Source organism: Mirounga leonina, unplaced genomic scaffold, assembly GCF_011800145.1.
Source record: "Mirounga leonina isolate KUSES-001 unplaced genomic scaffold, KU_Mleo_1.0 Mir_151, whole genome shotgun sequence".
Taxonomy (NCBI): domain Eukaryota; kingdom Metazoa; phylum Chordata; class Mammalia; order Carnivora; family Phocidae; genus Mirounga; species Mirounga leonina.
The window spans coordinates 42,863,877-42,883,951 of NW_023270377.1; the positions used below are offsets into that span (position 1 = coordinate 42,863,877).

At 41.6% G+C, this 20,075-nt stretch overlaps 2 protein-coding genes across 5 annotated transcripts in view; one reads left to right on the top strand and one right to left on the bottom strand.

The window, feature by feature from the left end:
* Nucleotides 1-6,166, bottom strand: part of NAB1 (NGFI-A binding protein 1) — a 48,661-nt gene extending 42,495 nt beyond the window's left edge. The window contains exon 1 of one of the 3 annotated variants that reach the window (XM_035007519.1): nucleotides 5,894-6,166. The gene's annotated coding sequence lies outside the window, so the exon portion shown is untranslated. Of the gene's footprint in view, nucleotides 1-5,867 lie in introns of all 3 variants that reach the window. The other 2 variants (XM_035007520.1, XM_035007521.1) reach the window with 2 other exon arrangements.
* NEMP2 (nuclear envelope integral membrane protein 2) overlaps nucleotides 5,717-20,075 on the top strand; it is a 127,133-nt gene continuing 112,774 nt past the window's right edge. Inside the window, exon 1 of one of the 2 annotated variants that reach the window (XM_035007523.1) lies at nucleotides 5,717-5,885. In XM_035007523.1, coding sequence (XP_034863414.1) covers nucleotides 5,732-5,885 — 154 coding nt within the window. In that variant the 5' untranslated portion in view covers nucleotides 5,717-5,731. The remainder of the gene's footprint in view (nucleotides 5,886-20,075) is intronic. The other variant, XM_035007524.1, reaches the window with a different exon arrangement.

Sequence of the window (20,075 nt, forward strand, 5' to 3'; positions counted from 1 at the left end):
TCAGTCTACCTTATGGTCCTAGGACTCGATCAAAGCTCTCAAGTAACTACTGAGTTATCACTGGCCTCTCCCTCTAACCTCTCTACAGCTTGACAATGCGCTCTACCTGACTTTGCTAATGGCATATTATGATCTCTTCCCTGCCTTATAAACTCACTTAAAAGCATAACCGAATTCATAGTAGCTGTCATCATTACAGTATACGTATTCTCAATCAACAAATACTAAAAGAAAAAGTAGCAGTGAACATCTGTAATTTTTTAAAGAGTGATCTTCATAATGGACAAGTTTGAGAACCATCAGCACAAATCATTTTTCTGATAATTTTGCATTTTGACTACCACCTGGAGATTGTCAAGATCTCAACTTTTTAAGTCCAAAAGCAAGTATCTATTTTCCTCCCTTCTTCTGGCATCCCAAATCTACTCTTCCCAATGCTCTTCTTTAGTCACATCACTACTCTTTCATCTTTGTGCTTTCTTCTTCTTCCTCCTTCCTCAAATCTTCATCTCCTTAAGCCACATCGCCATCCTTTTTCTTTCTCTGCCTCAAAAGCACCTAATTCTAGTTTTCACTGCTTCTTGCTTCAACTTTGAAAACAGCTTCCTTACCTTCAATACACCCCGCACTGCAATACCAACTTTATCTTCCTAAAGTACAGGTGTGGCTCTTTACCCACCTGTGCAAATTTCCCCATTGCAAAGAGAAAGATACCCAAACTTCTCCTACAGGCATCCCAGACCCAAACCTATACCTTTCCAGCCTTCTGTCTGATCCCTAACATGGCCCTGTGCTTATGCCAAACAGATACACCGGGCATTCCTTCAATGTGCCTCCCACTTCCCGGCCCCTGTGCCAGGCATACTCCCTCCTGCCCACCTCCACTGGCCTCTTCCATAAAGCCTTTCCCACACCCCCTTGGTGTAGGTGTCCTGTCCCTTCTCTGAACCCTTCACTACTTTCTCTCTCATTTTTTTCCCCACTTACTCAAATGATCCTTCGTGGAGAATGAGCTAAGAGGGTGAAGGAAGACAAATAAGCAGACACTTAAACACTGTGATAAATGCTATGCTAAGTGTTATACATAAGGAGCCATGGAATAAAGATGCAACCTCACCAGGCTCTGCAGAATAGAGGATATAAGCTCCCTGTGGGTAGAAACTGGGTCTCATTCATCTTCTATCCCCCACTTCCAGCCAAGTGTTCAATGTAGAATAACATCTCTATAAAGGTTGTTGTTGAATGAAACCCAACTTTGAGACAGAATCTGATCAGCAGCCTCCTTTCATATTCCAAAAGGAATGCTCTCTGTGTAAACTGGTGCCCCAATGGTGTCCAAATGACCCATCTCTAGCTACTACTTTCCCTAAAAGCTTTTACATTCTCTCATCCTCGATACTTCTTTCTTATAAGGCTGTATTTGGATTTCCATAACATGGCTATTTTTCCAAAAGAGCTAAGGATGTATTCCCAGAACAGGAACTACATGTGGTTACTACTATGATATACTTCATGTGTCAGTCCAGTCCCAACACCAGCATTTTAAAAGATCATAAAGATTCTAGGTTTTTTCCTTCTTTGTTCCTGTAAGTTAAAATGCAATATAAGAAAAAAAAAATGCAATATAAGTTATCCACAAATAACAAATATCAAATGGGGGCGCCTGGGTGGCTCAGTCGTTAAGCGTCTGCCTTCGGCTCAGGTCATGATCCCGGGGTCCTGGGATCAAGCCCCGCATCAGGCTCCCTGCTCTGCGGGAAGCCTGCTTCTCCCTCTCCACTCCCCCTGCTTGTGTTCCCTCTCTCGCTGTCTCTCTCTGACAAATAAATAAAATCTTAAAACAAAACAAAACAAATATCAAATGGATTCATAATCACTACTCTTGAATCCTCCTCTTTGTTATGTAGGAAATACACACACACACACACACACACAGTATACAAACACTTTTATGAAGTCTGTGGCATTCCAAAGAACAGAGACTCTTCAGGAGTGAGGAGAAAGCAAGGGCAGAATCCCATAAGATCTGAATTATTTTTTATGCAAAGGACTATAAATTCCTTCCTCCCAACAGAGCCTGAAATTTTTACTTTAAAACTGTCTAAGTTAACAGCAGCCTCTTACAGATTTATAAAAAATGTGAAAAAAATTTGGGAAGAGTTAGCTCATGAGTCATTTACAGATTAAGGTGAATTAGTTCCACCAGACTGTTTTCCTTTTAACATCTAGATAGAGATCCAGTGCACGCTAAAGGAATGAAAGACAGGGACTGGAAATGGTACGGAAGGAATAAGGAAACTGAGGGCAGAGCCCCATTTAAAGCCTTGGAAGTACTACCAAGTTTGGAAGAAAGGGGCCTGGTGAGAAGGGAGTAGTGGGTACACTACAGGTTGAACCGGAAAAGGTTTATGACAAGTCAGAAGTTGGCTTAGGGAAGGATAAGTCTTAAGCCTAGGAAATGAATTCTTCCAAACTTCTGTCCTAGTGCTAGAACTCAAGCTAAAATAATTAAATATAAAATTCAGCTACATCATGGGTTACTTCAGATTGTAAGAGTTGGTGTTTATATGTTCCAAGTACCAAATAATTTACCTAGACAAATTTATTAGTAAGCATTCAGTGATCTTAAAATATTCAGTATCTTATTACTATCATAGCTATGAGTTAACCATATAGCTCCTAATGAATTAATGGTAATTTGCAGAACTTAAAATGTACCCTCCATTGATTTTTTTCTGAATTCTGAATAAACCTGGAGGAAAAAATGTCTTACAGATCCCTTCATAGGATATGGCTAGAAATTCTTCAATCAACCATCAGACAAGTCATTCAACAAACATTAATGTCCTCTGAGCATGTAGAAGGCGTACTTTTTCCAGAAATTTCTCCTTAAAATTAAATTAACATACTGTGCAAATTAACTGTGCAGCCCTCTAAATACAAGGTATTGGAGAAATGACAATTTGAAAGCTTAATGCCATGTTTTAGCTGTGAGAATTCTGACAAGATGAGGATTACTATTTTTTCCAGCACCAACTTCTCAGATTTCCCACTTGTTTCATAAAGTTTAAGAGAGTATATTCTACTATTGTACTAGTTTTTGAACATGTCAGATCAAAAAGAAAATTTGCATTTAATATCATAACTACTATTCTTCATTCCACTAAAAAGAATGAAAGAAGCAGATAAGATAAAATTAAATCCAAAACAAAGGGGCTAGGAATCTTATATTATGCTTGAAAGGGTATTATTTATTCCTTAATATATTTAATAAACTCCACGATGAAATATGCATATGCAAGACAATTATACATTAGCAGGATCTTAGATTGTTCAAAACATATTATAAAATGCTCGTTTCCGGAGCGCCTGGGTAGCTCAGTCGTTAAGCATCTGCCTTTGGCTCAGGTCATTGGTCCCAGGGTCCTTGGACAGAGTCCCACATAGGGCTCCCTGCTCACTGGGAAGTCTGCTTCTCCCTCTACCCGTCCCCCCCTGCTCGTGATCAATAGATGTCTCAATCTCTCTCAAATAAATAAAATCTTAAAAAAAGAAAGCTCATTCCCATGAAAGTAACATAAAACCATATTCATGATGCACATGAACAGCACTAACAAAACAAAAAGACTTCTAATGGGATAGAGGAGGCCCAAGTCTTAGAACAGAGTTTAGGTCAAGAGACACAAAAACTGACATATATCTGTTTCCATCCAACTAACTACCTTTTACTTTAAATATTTAAAGTTCAAGCAACAGATTCTTCAAAGGTCACTTTGTAATACATTTAATTTGTTCTTTCAAAGCATCCACAGTGCAAACCCCCAAAATCTTGAACAATAAACCATTATGTCCTTAAAGTGTGATTAAAATACCAAATACTTTAACTGATTCTCTAACCAGGGGGATGAAAATATATTAACTTCCCTATAGGACGATGGGTGTTATTTACTAGTCACAAAAGAGGAGAATTTTAAATTAATTTAGTCGAGATAATTGATTTAATAATTCTCTAAAAGAAGATGCAAATTACTTATTAAATATATCAAATTATTTATTAGACATATAAACTCACTAAATTTCCTTTTATCAGCTATAGTATTCCTAAGGATTTCTGTCATTTTAATTACATCCACAATTAGCAGGCAAAATGAAATAAAATAAAAAATCTAGAATGCGTCAATGTTTTTATTATTGATTCATTCACATATAACAGGGAATCACCAGAGCCAAGGAATATGAAGCGTTTCCAATACCAGGACAGCATATTAACTTCCGTGCAAGATCCTTAACTAATACAATTAAAACAAGAAACTTTCCAATGGTTCCTTAAAATTATTTTCTTTCAAGACCTAATTGTCCAGCATCCAACACCCAAACAAGAATAAAGAAGGCTGACCTTGCCAGACAGCCATGTATTCTTAAGAGAACCTTTATATGCATATTAATACCCGTAAGGAAAACATAATTTTTAAATTTAAAGGACAATATTAAGATGTCTCAATACTGAAAAATGGAGGAAAATGGATACCCTTGAATGTAAGAGCCACTTTTACTGGCACTAGATTGAAAGCAGTTCTTTTAAGTCTTCAGGAAAATATCAACCTCCACCCCAAAATAAATCCTAAGCATCCCTTTTCTAGTATTTCGTCTTGAAACCCACATATAAATTATGACGTGTCATAATTTGGTATGTCTTACAAGGGAAAATTTTCAAAAAAGTGAAAATCTAAGAAGGTAATTCACTGTGTGCACACTTTTCTAACAAAACAGCCTAGCATTTCCTACGTGACTAATCTATTTTAAATTCCGTTCCTCTGTTCCTATGCAATCTAATATTATCTATTAAAACTGCCAAAATATTTTTAAACAAGATCTGAGAATTTCCCTCTCAGCTTCTGATCTTTGCACTCCTTAAGTTTGCAGACAGTCACTGGCAAACCAACTGGTAGTGACAGGTTACTCCAAATCAACTCTTTCTCAAGAAATTTTATATTGACAGCTACCCCCCAATTTTCCATGCCCGCCGGATCTCAAGGAGTGGGATAAACCTATACGCAAGTCAAAGATTCCTTCTGATCACCTGCTGCAAAGTTGGTATGCAGAACCTATTCGTGCATATTCCAACTCAATTATCCTTTTCCGATCTTAGAACATTTAGGCTTACTTGGAAGTATCGTTTCATATCTTAATTTTGTGAACACTGAGGTTGAAAATCATAAATCTGATTGCACTTTATTTCTCCATGAATACGGTCACACAACTCTGCATCAAGGCTTGTATGTCCCACATGTGTTTGCAAATTCCACACTCGGCCTTAGCGAGCACGAGTCTCTCGCTTCCCTGCACCTTGGTGCCAAGTTTCTGTAAGCCACTTCCAAGCAAAACTCTCCTTCCGCTTTTATAAAACTATATTCAGAAGGAGAGGATACCCAAGACAAAAACTAAGACTGTAAGTGCAACATTTTAATAAAGTAAACAAACCAACAAAAAGATTCTGGCCTTGGGGAAGATAGCTGCAAAACTCGGGGGCCGGCGCGCGCACCCACCACGCACAATACACCACGCAACCCCCGCGCCCCGCGCGACGACCCCAGTCGCGTTAGGAGAATGGACTCGCACCCCCCGGCTTTTTCGGGAGGAAAGACGCGCAACTCAGGCCCGCTGCCCTGCTCGCCCTCTTCTCGCTGCCCCGGCGCACCGAATTACTCTGGGAATCGCCCACACGATCCAGATGCCGCCCTCTCCTTCCGGTGGCGGCCGCGCGGGGCCCGTTCCCCTGGACGCCGGCCCCCGAGTGCCCGCGCGGCCCGGCGTCTCTGCCGCCCCAAGTTCGCCCGCGGCCGCACGAGCGCCAACCCGTCTCGTACTTGGCGTCCGGCGAGCAGGTACGTACTCGGCCAGCGGCTGCAGCGGTCTTGGCACGCTCTCCCGCGAGGACGGCTCAGCCCCAACTCCGAAGTGACGGCCCCCAGCTCTCCCTCCTGAGGCGGCTGCGGTGGCCGGGACGCCCCCGCTCCCATCGAGGGGGGAAGGGCAGGTGGTGGGCGCGCTCTCCCTGCTCCCCCCCCAGCTCGGACCCGCCGCTTCTTCCTGCCCGCCAGCCCCGACGGCGCTCCGCTCGGCCGCGTTGGCGGCGGCGGCGGCTCCTCCGGGCTCAGGCGCGCGGGCGGTGGCAGCGGCACCTCCCCCGCCGCGTCCTCCCTCTTCCTCCCTTCCCTTCTCCTCCCGGCGCGCACTGTATCCTCCCCCTCCCCCGCCCGCCTCCGCCGCCTCCACCCCCCGCGCGCTGTCACATTGGGAGATTCCGCTCTTGCTACATTCGCCGCTCCGGCTCCCGCCCACGCGCGGCCGAGTGACGCAGATCCCGGCGTGGGCCGCCGCGGGGCGGGGGCGGGGGCGGCGGCCGCCGGGGCCCGGGCTCGGCCTCTTCCCGCCGCCCCCTCCGCGGAATCCGGAGGGCGGCCCATTCACACGGCAGCTGGGAGGAACCAAGTGGGCGCTCGGGAGGGGGCGGCTCCCGCGAGCCCCGCTCCGGGCGGGGGGAGGGGGCGGGAAGGAGGGAAGCGGGGGTGGAGGGCGGGAGGGGACGCCAACTCGGGCCTGCTCCCCAGCTGCCTAGTGAACCGGGAAGATTTGCGATTTAAAAAAAAAAAATTCTTTTTTAATGTGTGAGGTTCCCAATATAGTATTTCAAAGAGCACACCCCGCCAAATCCAACATCCTCCGGGAGGCTGACTTGAAAAAAAATAGAAAGCGCCCTCGGCCCACTAATCTGGGCGCCGAGCTCGCCCCCGCAGGGGAGGCTGGTGCGCCAGGTGCGCCCCTTGCCCTTCGGTCCCAGGCGTCCTGCGGGAAGTTGGTTGCGACCGCACGGAGTGGGGGCGGCAGGTGCGCAGCGCTGGAGAAAAAACGGGGGATTCTGGAGAATCTCTGCCTCGCCCATCTTGCCCCTCCACGGCTCTGTCTCGGCGTTGGGAGTCGGGGAGGAGGGGAAGAGTGGGAACCGACAAACCCGAAGCGCAGCTTTGACGATTGTCTTGCTTGCCGGGTAACTTAATTCCACCCTTCTCAGCCCTCCTGAAAAACTGCCTGTTATTTTACTGGTTAATATTTTCTATTTCCATGGTGAAGAAATCCGATGGCGCTTAGAACAGTCCTGAGGTGTATTAAAATAGAGTTCCCGAGGCACTCTATAGAATTTTTGAGTTTGGTTTGCATAAACTTTTCTAACCAAAGAAAGTATTGAAACACCTCCATAAATGTACTTCAACTATTGCCAAAAAAAAAAAAGGAAATTTTAGAATCTATCTTCTCTTTGCAAAAACGAGAAAATGAAAGAATTCCCCGAATTTTAGCAATGTGCTCTTGAAGGATAGAACACATTTAGAAAATCTACAACTACTGCAAATACAGGTAGAATCCCGTTTTAACATACATATAAAACTCCAGTTTTATAGGAAGCCATTCCCACATCCTGGCTGGCCTCCCAGCGTGTGCCTACTTTGCTGGTGGGGATACAAGGCATTCTTTGAGATGGGAAATTCTTCATACCACATCTTTATGTTGCAGCAACGGATGGGATGATAACATTGAAAGAAAAAGACCTTATTAGTGAACTTTTTTTTTCTTCTTTTCAAAAACATGTTGAAAGAATGAGTAATACCACAATGGGATGTATATAATTAAGCCTCTTTTTCCAGTGTGAGTGAAAGGTTCTGTATGAAGTAGTTGTGTTGATGTATCAAATGAATAAGCATGCTTGTTTCCTCAAATTCTTCAACTGAAGAAATCACCGCTGGAGGTTTGTCTTAGCCTGCTTGTCATGGTTTTGCTGCTGTGGACTTTGTTCTGCTAAAGAGACAGTTAACAGGTTATAAAATAAAGACAATTTCGTGGAAAGATACAGTTAAGAAATTTTCAAGCAATGAAATCTGCAAAATTCTAGTTTCTCTCTGGAATCTTGATGTTTTGCAAACATTGTTGGTTCTGAACAGCTAGGAAAAAAATAACTTTCTTCCGTAAATTTGTACAATTAATAATTCACAAGTCACGAAATGACCAGTCTTAACCTGGACTATTGAGCCTCCCAGTAGAATTGTTTCTAGAGTTGGCGGAAACGACATTAAATTCTCTTCCTGAGCCTGTATGTGTTTGGCCAGTATTGAACATGATGCTGAGAAGGAAATATGTTAAGGCAGATATTTTTTCTTCTGCCTTGTGACTAGTTACAATAGCTCCCCCTTAACCATGGGGGAGAGGTTTCAAGGCACCCAGTGAATGTCTGAGGCCTCAAATAGTACCAAATCCTATATATATTTTTTCCTGTAACTATGATAAATTTATAAATTAGGCAAGTAAGAGATTAACAACTGTAACTAATGATACGATAGAACAATTATAATAATATACTGTAATAAAAGTTACATAAATGTCTCTTTTTCTCAAAATATCTTATTGTGCTATACTAACCCTTCTTGTGGTGATGAGATGAAGTGAGGTGAATGACTAGGCATGTGACATAGTTTCAGCCTACTGTTGGCCTTCTGATGTTATGTCGGAAGGAGGGTCATCTACTTCTGGACCATGGGTTATGGAAACCATGGAAAGTGAAATCTGGGGCTACTGTATTTCTACAGTTAAACACTAAAATCCCCTCTTGTTTGTTTTCTGGGCACGTTTAGATAGTATATTCTTCCCACATTAAGAATGGTATTTTTGGCCCACTTTGCATTGCCTTAAACACTCTCTGGTGCTGGGGGAAGTGGTGGGAGGAAGGAAAATGAAGAAAAGATAAATTTTTAAGCTTTTAGGCATCCAGTTCTCTATGTCTACAGTGTCTGTATGACAACAGTGTAGTCAGTATGGCTGTTCACAAAGAGAATGGAGGCATTCATCTGCATCTGAAACAACTCAGATAAAGAAGCATGGTTCCTACTGACCTCCTCACCACTTCTGTCACCCATGCCACCCTAAACACCACCTCTGGTTCCACCCCCTCCCCACACACTGGACACACAGAGTTATCTCCCATTGCCAGGCCCTGGTGGTTTGTTAGGGAAAGGCACTCCATCCCATAAGGTAGCAATTATAGATTCTGATTGTTCCATATCCCATTCTATCCTGTAAGTGTGTCTTAGACTTCTCTTGAACTCAATAACATATGTGTTTAACAGGATTTTTTTTTAAGATTTTATTTATTTATTTGACCGAGAAAGAGAGCGAGAGAGGGAACACAAGCAGGGGGGAGTGGGAGAGGAAGAAGCAGGCTCCCCACCGAGCAGGAAGCCTGATGCAGGGCTGGATCCCAGGTCCCTGGGACCATGACCCAAGCCGAAGGCAGACGTTTAACGACTGAGCCACCCAGGCGGTGCCAGGATTTTTAAAATATTATTATTAAAAGTACTTCAGGAGTGCCTGGGGTAGCTCAGTTGGTTGAGCGTCTGCCTTCAGTTCCAGTCACGATCTCAGGGTCCTGGGATTGAGGCCTACTTTGGGCTCCCTGCTCAGCAGAGAGTCTGCTTCTCCCTCTCCCTCTACCCTTCCCCACCTCCTCCTCCCCTGGTGCGCTCTCTCTCACTCTCTATCTCAAATAAATAACATCTTTAAAAAAAATACTTAAGTGATTGGTACATTTGCAAAAATAAGGAGTTCTTTGGACAAAACCTTTTCCACATTATGAAACTAAAAAAGTTTTTAGTAAAAAAAAAAGTACAAATTTGGTAGTGGTTCTGACATTTGAGTGAAAATTTCACTGAAAGAGCATTAGTTTATTACTTTCAGAAAGATTTCCTACTTTAAAATGCCTCAGTGATTCAAAACAAAAGAATTCATAATAGATATAAAATGTTCTTAGGGGAGAGAAAGAATAATATTATGGCTTATGACCTACAAGAATATAATGGTATCCTCTGGTTCTCCTATTACCGCCTCAGAACAATCCTATACTTAACGAATTTTCCACTCTATGTGGTGGTGGCCCTCAATTAACTGAGTCATGTATAATATTCATATTACCAGAAATATAATTAAAATTACCCTTATTTTGCAATATGAAATTTAAAGCTTTGGATGTCTGTTGTAGATTAAGTAGATTTTTAAACGTATGGTGATTTGAATACTTTAAAATACTGAAATTATAAACTAGTTTCTTAAAGGTAAGCTGGTAAGAATATATTTAATACTGATCATTTCAAGAGCCATGACTCTAAAAATACTTGCTCTTCTAAAAAAAAAAAATGCATATCTTCAGACACTGCATTTTAAGACACTGTAGAATTTTAAGATGTAAGGATTATGACGTTCACCTAATTCAGCCTCTTGTGTATATTCATAATAGTTCAAATACTTTGCAGAAATTCAACATACAACTAGTTTAGTTCTAATAGCTTATTTATAAGTTGGTTATTTTTAACTTGTATTGCCATCCCTATTTGGGTGACAAAAAGGAATGAGATAGATTCCCAGCATGGGCTACAAATGCTTGTAAAATGCTAGTGAAAATACAGAATTACAGACTTTGCAGTGACCAGGTAGGATCTTAGAAGTCATCTAACACAGTTGGTTGACTTCTGCAGATAAAGACATTTACACTATACATTGCTAATACGAACAGCAAAAAAATACTGATATAATATTGAACAGTAAATACAGCCAAACGTTTAATTGAATGAGGAGTAATTTTGGTTTTATTTTAAAAATTTGTGTTTAAGATAGAAGAGCATGTAAGGAAAATTTTGCAAAGACAATTTCTGGACACTTTTTAAGGAATTGGGCCTGGTTTTTCTTCCTCCTTTGTCCTCTCTAGCAGCAGTGGTTACAGCTCAGCTACTGTCCCTTCTCCCACCTTTTCCCTTCTCTGGCATCCACTGTGCAGGACTTGTATAGTTAACTGTTCCGTAACACTGTTTCAGGTCTCAACAACACGGACTACTGTCCACTTGTTCCTGGTTGTGATGAACTAAATGTCTGTGGCCCCCGCCCACCAAAGTCATTTGTTGAAATGCTAATCACCACTGTTAGGAAGTGGGTCATGAGGGTAAGACCCTTATCAATCAGAGTGTCCTTTTTTTTTAATCTGACTGGTTTTTTTTTAAGATATTTATTTATTTGAGAGAGAAAGAGCAGGAGAAGTGAGGGGCAGAGGGAGAAGCAGACTCCCTGCTGAGCAGGGAGCACGTTACAGGGCTTGATCTTGGGACCCTGAGATCATGACCTGAGCCGAAGGCAGACTCTTAACCGACTGAGCCATTCAGGCGCCCCAGAGAGTGTCCTTATTAAGGAGACCCCAAAGAGTTCTCTTGCCCCTTCTAACACCTGAGGACATAACAAGAAGATAGCATCTATGAACCAGAAAGTGGCTCCTTCCAAGACCCCAAATCATCTGCCAGTGCCAGTACCTTGATCTTGTACCTCCAGATAGTGAAGAAATAAATGTTTGTTGTTCAAGCCACTCAGTCTGTGGTATTTTTGTTATGGCAGCCTGAATGAACTAAGACACTGGCCACTAATAATTCCCAGCCAACTACACAAAGCAGGGGGTGGAGAGTAGGTGAAAAATATTCTGCTCACAGTCTCTGGAATTTATCCAAATCATCTTTCATTTGCACACCTTATTCTGGGCTTTCTTGTTCCTCGCAGTCCCATGTTTGGCTTTTATTCTCCACCCAGTTGGCTGAGATTCTAGCAAGTCTATACTCCCTCTTCCACCTTTCTCCTAGCTTCTCTCTTTCTTCAGGCCTACACTCTGCAGGCAGAGGACCCACCAGCTAGAGCACCTCTTTTAAGCATTGCACATGAGGGTGGATGAAAGATTTTGGTTTTTTCCTTGCCAAAAGTGTGTGACGTGGCAGCCAAGAGGCAGGGCTTTTTCCAGCTCATGAAAGGAGGAAGGGACTAGGAATAGCATGTGAAGGTAGAGAGCCTTCCTTGAAGTAAGCAGGCAAGAGATGGACGAAAGTAGAGGGAGAGGAAGAGACAGAAAGTAACTGTGCACTTGGGAGAAGCTGACTAGAGTGGACATAACTGTGCTGAAAGAAGTGGAAGCAAAAAACAAAGGAAAACTACCCAAGTCCCTGACTCTCCTGAAGAAGAACAAAGAAGAGACAGAAATCATCTGCACATAAATTCCACAAAAGTGTGCTCTTGACCTGAGACAAATGGCAGTGATGGGATGGAGCGTTTGGGATGGATCCTCAGGAAGTAGGGACAGAGAAACAGTGGTGATCCTGCTCTCTCTTCACTTGTACATTCACCTGTATATTATCTTTTAGTTGCATTGGGAGAGGTGGCATATATATCAGGTACATGTATATATCTGAAAAAGGAAAGAAAAGCAGAACAGGTTCAAAAAATACCCACCATGCGCTAGTTTAGATATAAAGAAATTGAGTGTGTTAATGAGTTGGGCTACTTGTCACAACAAGGTACTCAACACTAACTGCCTTCTAGGAGCAGACACAGTGAAGGAGCAATGCCTGTACTGAACAATAAGAGATTTAAAACTATTGAAATAAAAGTAAATCAGACATCATTCTGTTCACATGTAATTTCCAAATTACACCTTTGTGGTTTGAATTATATTGTTGTGCGCACCCAGATTTATACAGTGTGAGCATCGCCTTGCCCGGAACTGGCAATAATTTATGGAAGTCAAAAAATATAAGGACCGTGATTTCTTCGTTTTCTATCTATTTGCTATATTTTTCATTTCCTACTGAAACAACATCTCTAATAGTGACAGTGAGAGTTGTTTCCAGCTATAAAATATATTCCTTAAATAAAATTTTCCAAATCATCCTGCTCTTGGTAAGGTTAGGAGCTCTTATGCACATTTCTGGTAAAAAGGGAAACAACCTTTTAGAAGGGCAATTTAGCAAATTGAACCAATAGTTTCAAAGCATTCATTTTATTTGATCCAACAGATTCACTTCTAGGATATTATCCTAAGTTTATAAACACTTAAGAAGAGGATATTAATCACAACACTATTTATAAATTTGAAAACCAAAACATCCAAAATAATGGATTACTTAAGTTATATCACATCAATATGATGGAAAATATTCAATTGAATAATATTGGGAAATGCTCATGATATAATGTTACTAGTCAAAATAGAACAGCAAGGCAATCCGTAATCTCTCTACCTAAATAAATAAGGGAAGACATTTACCAAATGTTAGCATAATTATCTCTGGGTGATGGTATTATAGGTCATTTTAATTTTTTATGCTTTTTTAATTTTCAAAAATTTCAGCAACAAACATGCATTACTTTGAAAATCGGGGAAAATTTAAGAGTTATTTTTAACAAAGATTCTGCTTCAAAAGCACTTTACAATGAAATAAAAATTAAAATGAAATTGAAGAGGGCAACAAAAATCAAGAACTTATTTAGCAAATATGTGTTGAGCTCTTTGTATGTAATCCATCCTGTATAATTATGTCTTGAGAGTCTTCCACGTGTCTGACAGATGTAGAGATAGAGGTTTAGCTTGCTTGAACTGCTTTAATCTCATATTACAAATACAGTCATATCTCTTTGGTTTTTTTTTTCTGATTAATCATTCAAGCATGTATCTACTTGTGGTTGCCCCTACTACCGAGACTTATACAGTCCCAGGGCTTTTGCACAGTAATTCAAAGAGTGGTATTCATTTCTTTCATCTGGGCTTCCACATCCAAAGAATGACAGACTTGGTGTCTGAGCAGCCTCTGATGTCACTGTTTCTCACTGCCCCTGTTCTGCTGCAGAAAGCTGGGCCCACCATGTACAGTGCTGGTCCAGTGCTGCTCGAGACCCTTCTGTAGGCAACTGTGGTTCTTTAGGGGAGGACAGAGGGGCCCACTATCTGCAAGAGTGCAGTGGGCAGGGCCCCAGCCTTCCTGCATTTCACAAACACACCTATCTCCCAGGAAGGCCAGCTCTGTGCTGGCCTTGATCACCTCCAAACTGAAAGCCACCCCTACCCGCATCCCAGGGATCCAGCCATGGCAGTGGCTCTTTTTCAGACTACTTTTTGATAGATTTTAAAATTTTATTTTACAGTATCTTTTCTGGATTATGTAAAATTTGAGTCATTCTTCTCATTCCTGTTCTTGCGACCTCTCAGCGTGCCTAACAGTTGAGGCTCATTTGTGTAAGGACTGTTTCCATCGCTGTGAGGATTCCCGTGGCAGGCTGCCCGGTACTTCCGATCCAGATCTTCCGAGCACCAGGGCAGTTCCACAAGGCCCCTCTGTGTGTCTCGTTTTCACCCTCCACTCCTACTCACACATACTGTGGATGGGTAGGAGTTTTGAAGAACTGAATGCTCTACCTTCCTTGTATGCTAAGGTCAAGAAAAGGCAGGTTACTCATGAGGGGCATTTCTCAAGCAAGAGTCGACATTCAGAAGCCAGTGGACGGTCTGGGGACAATTCAGAGGCAGGAAAAGGTGTTGTGAAGAAGCCTGGACAATCTAGGCTTCCCACACAGCACAACAGTCTAACAACGGGAAGGCCTGGGGGGGGGAGGGGGGGGGGGGGGGGGGGGACTCAGGCAAGGAAGGAGACCTCCCCCCCCACCACTCTGCCACCACCCACCCCCACCCTCAGACTGCCTGGAGTGGTCTGACTGCTCCTTACTCTCAGGGCTCTGCAGACAACCTCACTCTAGCTTCCCGCCTCTCTCGTTGCATTTCATCCCACTGCTTTCTCCCTCCTCTCTGGCACCCAGTATTCTCCTGACGCTGGAGGTTACTTCCTGAAGGAAGAACGTCATCCGATCCAGACAGACCTGGACGTGTTAGTATTGTGGTGTGCTCCTTTTCCACAGGTGTTCATACCTGGAGATTATTCATTTGTTCAACAATTAAGCACCTACTGAGGCACACACACTAAGCCTACATGCTCCAGAGGATTGAAAAAAAATTCTCTGCCCTAATTCCCGGTCCAGGAAGGCGACCCGACGTGTAAAAGAATAGTTACTCCACATAGAAGATCTTCCTAGTCACGATGGAAAGACTCATGGTTCTGCCTTGGGTGGGGCAGAGGGACAAACATCATGAGGCTTATAAGAAAGTGACAACTGGACAGGTCTTGAAGGACGAATTTGCTAGAAAGACTCAGGAAGTACAGGCATTCCCCAGCAAGTCTGGAGGCAGTGAAACCGCGCGAAGCGTGAGCATTGACTGAGGGCAGTAATTGTAAACTGAAACATAACTGGTTCCAAAAGACTTGGGAAGGACATGTGAAGAGGGCAGAGGCAGAAGATGAGGTTGCAAGACCAAGTCCTGCACACGAAGCAGTGTGGATTGTATCCTGTCACTGTAGTTCTCGCTTCAGTGCGTGCAGAAATCAAGCTGCTAGTGCTAGACAGCAAGTTAGTAGTTATAGTTGGGAAGAGGGGCAGGATTGAAAGGGGAATGAGGGGGGCTTTTTTTTTTTTAAGATTTACTCATGAGAGAGAGAGAGAGAGCAGGAATGTGTGCGTGAGTAGGGGGAGGGGCAGAGGGAGAAGGGGAGAGAGAATCTCAAGCCGACTCCCCACTGAGCATGGAACCCAACGCAGGGCTCGGTCCCACAACCTTGAGATCATGACCTCAGCTGAAACCAAGAGTTGGATGCTTAACCAACTGAGCCACGCATGTGCCCCGAAGTGGGGGCGGGGGGTGTCTTCTGAAGCGCTGGCTGGGCATTTATATGGGTGTTCACTTTGTAATCATTTATTGAACTGCATATTTCTGGGTTTAGTACTTAATGTGTGATATATTTCTCAATCGCAAAAAAGAAAAAAATCAAGCTAGGTAATTTATAGAAAACGCAATTCCAGGGCTCAGACATTCTGATTGAGTAGGCCTGGGCTGGGACTAATGAATTTGCATCTTTTTAAACAATTATAATTGTTAGAGGATCAAAGGCAAAAGGGACCCCTAGACCACGTTTGAGAACATTAGGGCTGTTGGGGAGTGATCCAAAAGGCTTAAGCAAGAAATTAACAGATTTGCCTGTCTGGAAGTGCTAGTTTAGGGAGAGGAAGATGTTGGGGGTGGTCTCCATCTTAAATCCGATAGAACTTACAGGTCCTGTGTCCCATCCATCCGTGCTTTTGAAAGAGATGTGACAAATAAAGGTGCTAGCGATTTCTAAGTACTAAATGTATTTTTTGAGATACAGTTTCTTTGGGAAGTTTCTTAAGTATGAAAATTTTGACTCCCAGTACATTATAATAGTCTAATTTAAGGCATGGAAGAAGCCCTTATGATAGGTATTGTGGGACAAGGAGCAACCTTCTAGAATTTTTTAAGTGAATGCATTCTCAGCCTATGAGTAATAGTTGTTCAGCTACTGACCCACTATCATTGTGGCATATGCTTAATGATGGCTGATTTGCATGGATACAGCTAAGTTCTTGTTCTTGTGCCCCTTTATAATCAGAGGGATACTTTTGTGACATAAAGCAACCAACGTGGTAGTCTTCCCAACCCTACTCCCTACAGGAAAAAAATGGCAAATTTTGTTGCAAAGTTGTTTTTTCTTTGGTGTTCATGGAGTTGGAAAGAAAAAGGGGAAACTTTACTTGGCCTTAAACAGAGAATGGGAAAGTTCAAAAATAGACAAAATTTGCACATATTTTTTCCTCATAATTGAAGTACTGAAAGAATACTATAAGGTTTTTTAACTGTCACAGTTATTACTTCTTTGTAACCAGAGTGCCTCCATTCATTGGATTAGCCAAAATTTTAAAGTATGACAACACAAACTGTTGGCTAGGATTAAGAACATAGGGACTCATATACTTCTGATAAGAGTATAAATTGAAGCAATCGCTTTGTTGAGCAATTGACAATATTTAGTCAAGTTAAAGATATTCATACTCTTTGACCCAGAAATTTGCACTCTTGGTTATATTCTGAGATCATCCTAAGGAGTTATGTGCCTAAGAAGATATGTACAAGAATATTCACAGCAGTCTTGATTGCAATAGTAAAAAATTGGAAGCAGCCTACATTAGATGAATGGAAGAATTCATGAACAAATTGTGACATATTCATATAGTAGATATAGTGTGAAAATAAATGAAATAGATCTACATATGTCTCTGGAAGATTCTCACAAATATGATAGTGAGTAAAAAAGCACATTGCAGATGAATATGTACAATATGATGCCATTTATATCCAGATTAAAACTTGTAAATACTGTTGTTGTGTGGGAAACTACCTTTGCACAATGGAAGTCTTTAAGTACAGTAACAAGCAAGCTATCCAAGAGATTACAAAACAGAAAGGCTTACGGGCCAAAATAAGATGTTTAAATCACCTGGTTTATTAAATCAATTGAAAACACACAGCAAGAAGCAAGGTGAAAAGATAGGTTAGGTTAACACATTTAAAACATGTTGTAGGCAGGGTAGAAGGATGACACTACCCGGTCCTCAGTCCCTTCTGTCTTCCTTGCTAAGGGTATGTTTGCAAGGACCAGAATTGAGAGTTGAACACTCAGAAGGTGTTTGAAGTCAAAACACACAGTAGCTCTGTAGGCTTGGAATCACGTGCTTCTGGCTGATAGCTGTAGCTCACATATAAGCCTGATGGACGGCTATGGATTCTATTTTGCATTCCTTGCACAGAGGACATGAGGAGCCAATGGTTGCCTGAAATAAGACCTTGATAATAACAAATGCCTCATATTCCTCATGTATCTTCAGTGTGTCATGAATATTTGATGATTCATGGCCTCATATATATTTATGTATCATGACTATTTGGAGTCTCTTATTCTTTCAGTCCTTTTCTGATTATGTTCATTACGCAAATGCTCTACTTTATCTATGTCTAGCCTATCTCATAGGTTACTAACTTCTTCTTGTTTAACATATATTACAAATTTTGCTTGCCTCTTAAGCTATTTGCTTCGATTCTTAGTTTCATTCTTCTTCCTGTGTATTTGTTTCTCTTATTTTCTACATCAGAATCTAATAATCTTAAATAATGCAGCAAACACACATTATAAGTAATGTGTAATATGGTTAAAACATAAAGACCTGGAAAGAGTAACCCCCAATGTTCTTCCTTAATATGGATGGCGGGTATGTGGGTATTTATTGTTACTCTTTATAATTTTTCACATCTGCACTTTTTCCAAGTAGATTTTAAGAAAAGTTTGAAGTTGTAAATACCTGGTGTCTTACATGTAATAGGTACTTGACATTTATCATTTTGATTTTAATAAAGTTAAAGAATTTGGGCTAAGTAAATTGATATGTCATCTTTCTATAGCTTGTGCATCCATATATTTTCCAACAAGTATTTGTCAAGTATGCACTATTTGCAAGGAAAACACTGCCGTAGTTGACATGGAGGATAAAAAGTTGAGTAAAACGAAATTCTTACTTAAGAGCAAAAATAAGAACAATACAGGGCATAACATAAGTGACTTTAGAGAGGTACAGATTGGGGTGGGTCGGAGTAGGTGGAGCTTCCACCAGAGGATGAGATCAGAGAGAAGTGACATTCAATCTGTGCCTTGAATGAAGTAAATGTTGGGATGCTGGGTGGCTCAGTTGGTTAAGCGTCTGACTTTGGCTCTCGTCATGATCCCAGGGTCCTGGGATCGAGCCCCACATTGGGATCCTTGCTCAGCTGGAAGCCTGCTTCTCCCTCTGCCAGCCGCTCTATTTTTTTTTTTTCCTTGTAATCTATATAGTCAACTTACTCTGTGGTGACCACCTATTGCCACACATTACAATGACCATAAAATTGATTCCTGATGAAATAGCTGGACAATTTGAGTATGGAGCTTTGACTGTCTGGGAAGACAGAGACAGATACTCACCTGTACTTTTTGAGATTTATCAGGGTAGTCTGGCTAAAGCTCGTTATCAGAGAAGAATAATGAAGCCCTGAAAGAAAATTATCTTTAGAAATGGGCAGACCTAAGTTGGTGTTCTGACTTAAACTAAGGGCCTAGGCACTATTGGAGGAAGCCTAGCACATAGCTAAGTTGGAATCTCCTTGGGACACAGCCATCCTGGCCCAATGTATGAGTATGTGAGGGACCCTTAAGAGAGCTGTAACTGCAGAGCCCCAGATCAGACCCCACCAACGTCTGCACAATGGCCATGACCATCATGGGCATTCCCATACCATGGACTGTGCACTGGTGAAAGGGTCTAGACCAATTCCTTCTCAACCCTGCACTGGAAATATGACTCAGCCTTATTCACCTTTGGACTAAGCCCCTGGAGCCTTTAGACAATTTGGGGAGAATCTATGTTAGACTTCCTGCTGATAGAGCAAGGAAGGATCTAAAAAATTTAAAATATAAAAGTTATAACTATGGCAATAAAATGGTTTTGTGGATTAAGTGACACCATATTAGTCTATTATCTAAATATTCTGCAATAAATATGTGTTAATTTGTAACCAGATGAAAGTTACTTTTATAAGCCTTTCTGAATACCATAATAACTTAAAAACAGCATATGATCTGTGATGCATAATCAATATAAAAGTAGTAAAATATTAATATAAAGATTTAATTTTTTAACGTCAGTTGACATTATAACTGATCTCTGACAGTATCTAAGTAAGGCTTGTTTCCTTGACAATAAGGACTTTGCTATACTATCAACATAGATAACCTGGTCAAAAATCCAACATGATCCTATCACACTTGGTGGGGTACTATATGACCCATTCCACACAACCAGTAGAAGGAAGTTAAATTGTGTGTAATCTATTTCATTGGGTTAGATATGTAAGCATCTTGAAAGACATTGTTTCTTCTTCATCTAGAACCCTGCAACATTCATCCAAAATCTTCAAAAGAATTTAAGTTAGTCATACCTTCAAAATGTTTGAGATTTTTGTAGCTAACGCTTATGCTTGGCTTCTTGAAATACTAAACAAATAGCATCTGCATAGTATTATTATTTCCTTTTCAACACTGAGGTTTTCACTGAGAGTGATGTTACAGAAGACTAAATTCTTTCACCACCGTACGTCAGGGGAATACAGTACACTCTACTTACCCAACTTCTCCATTAGATTGAAAGCTCCTAGGAGGCAGGGGCTCTGTCTCAATGGCTTTCAA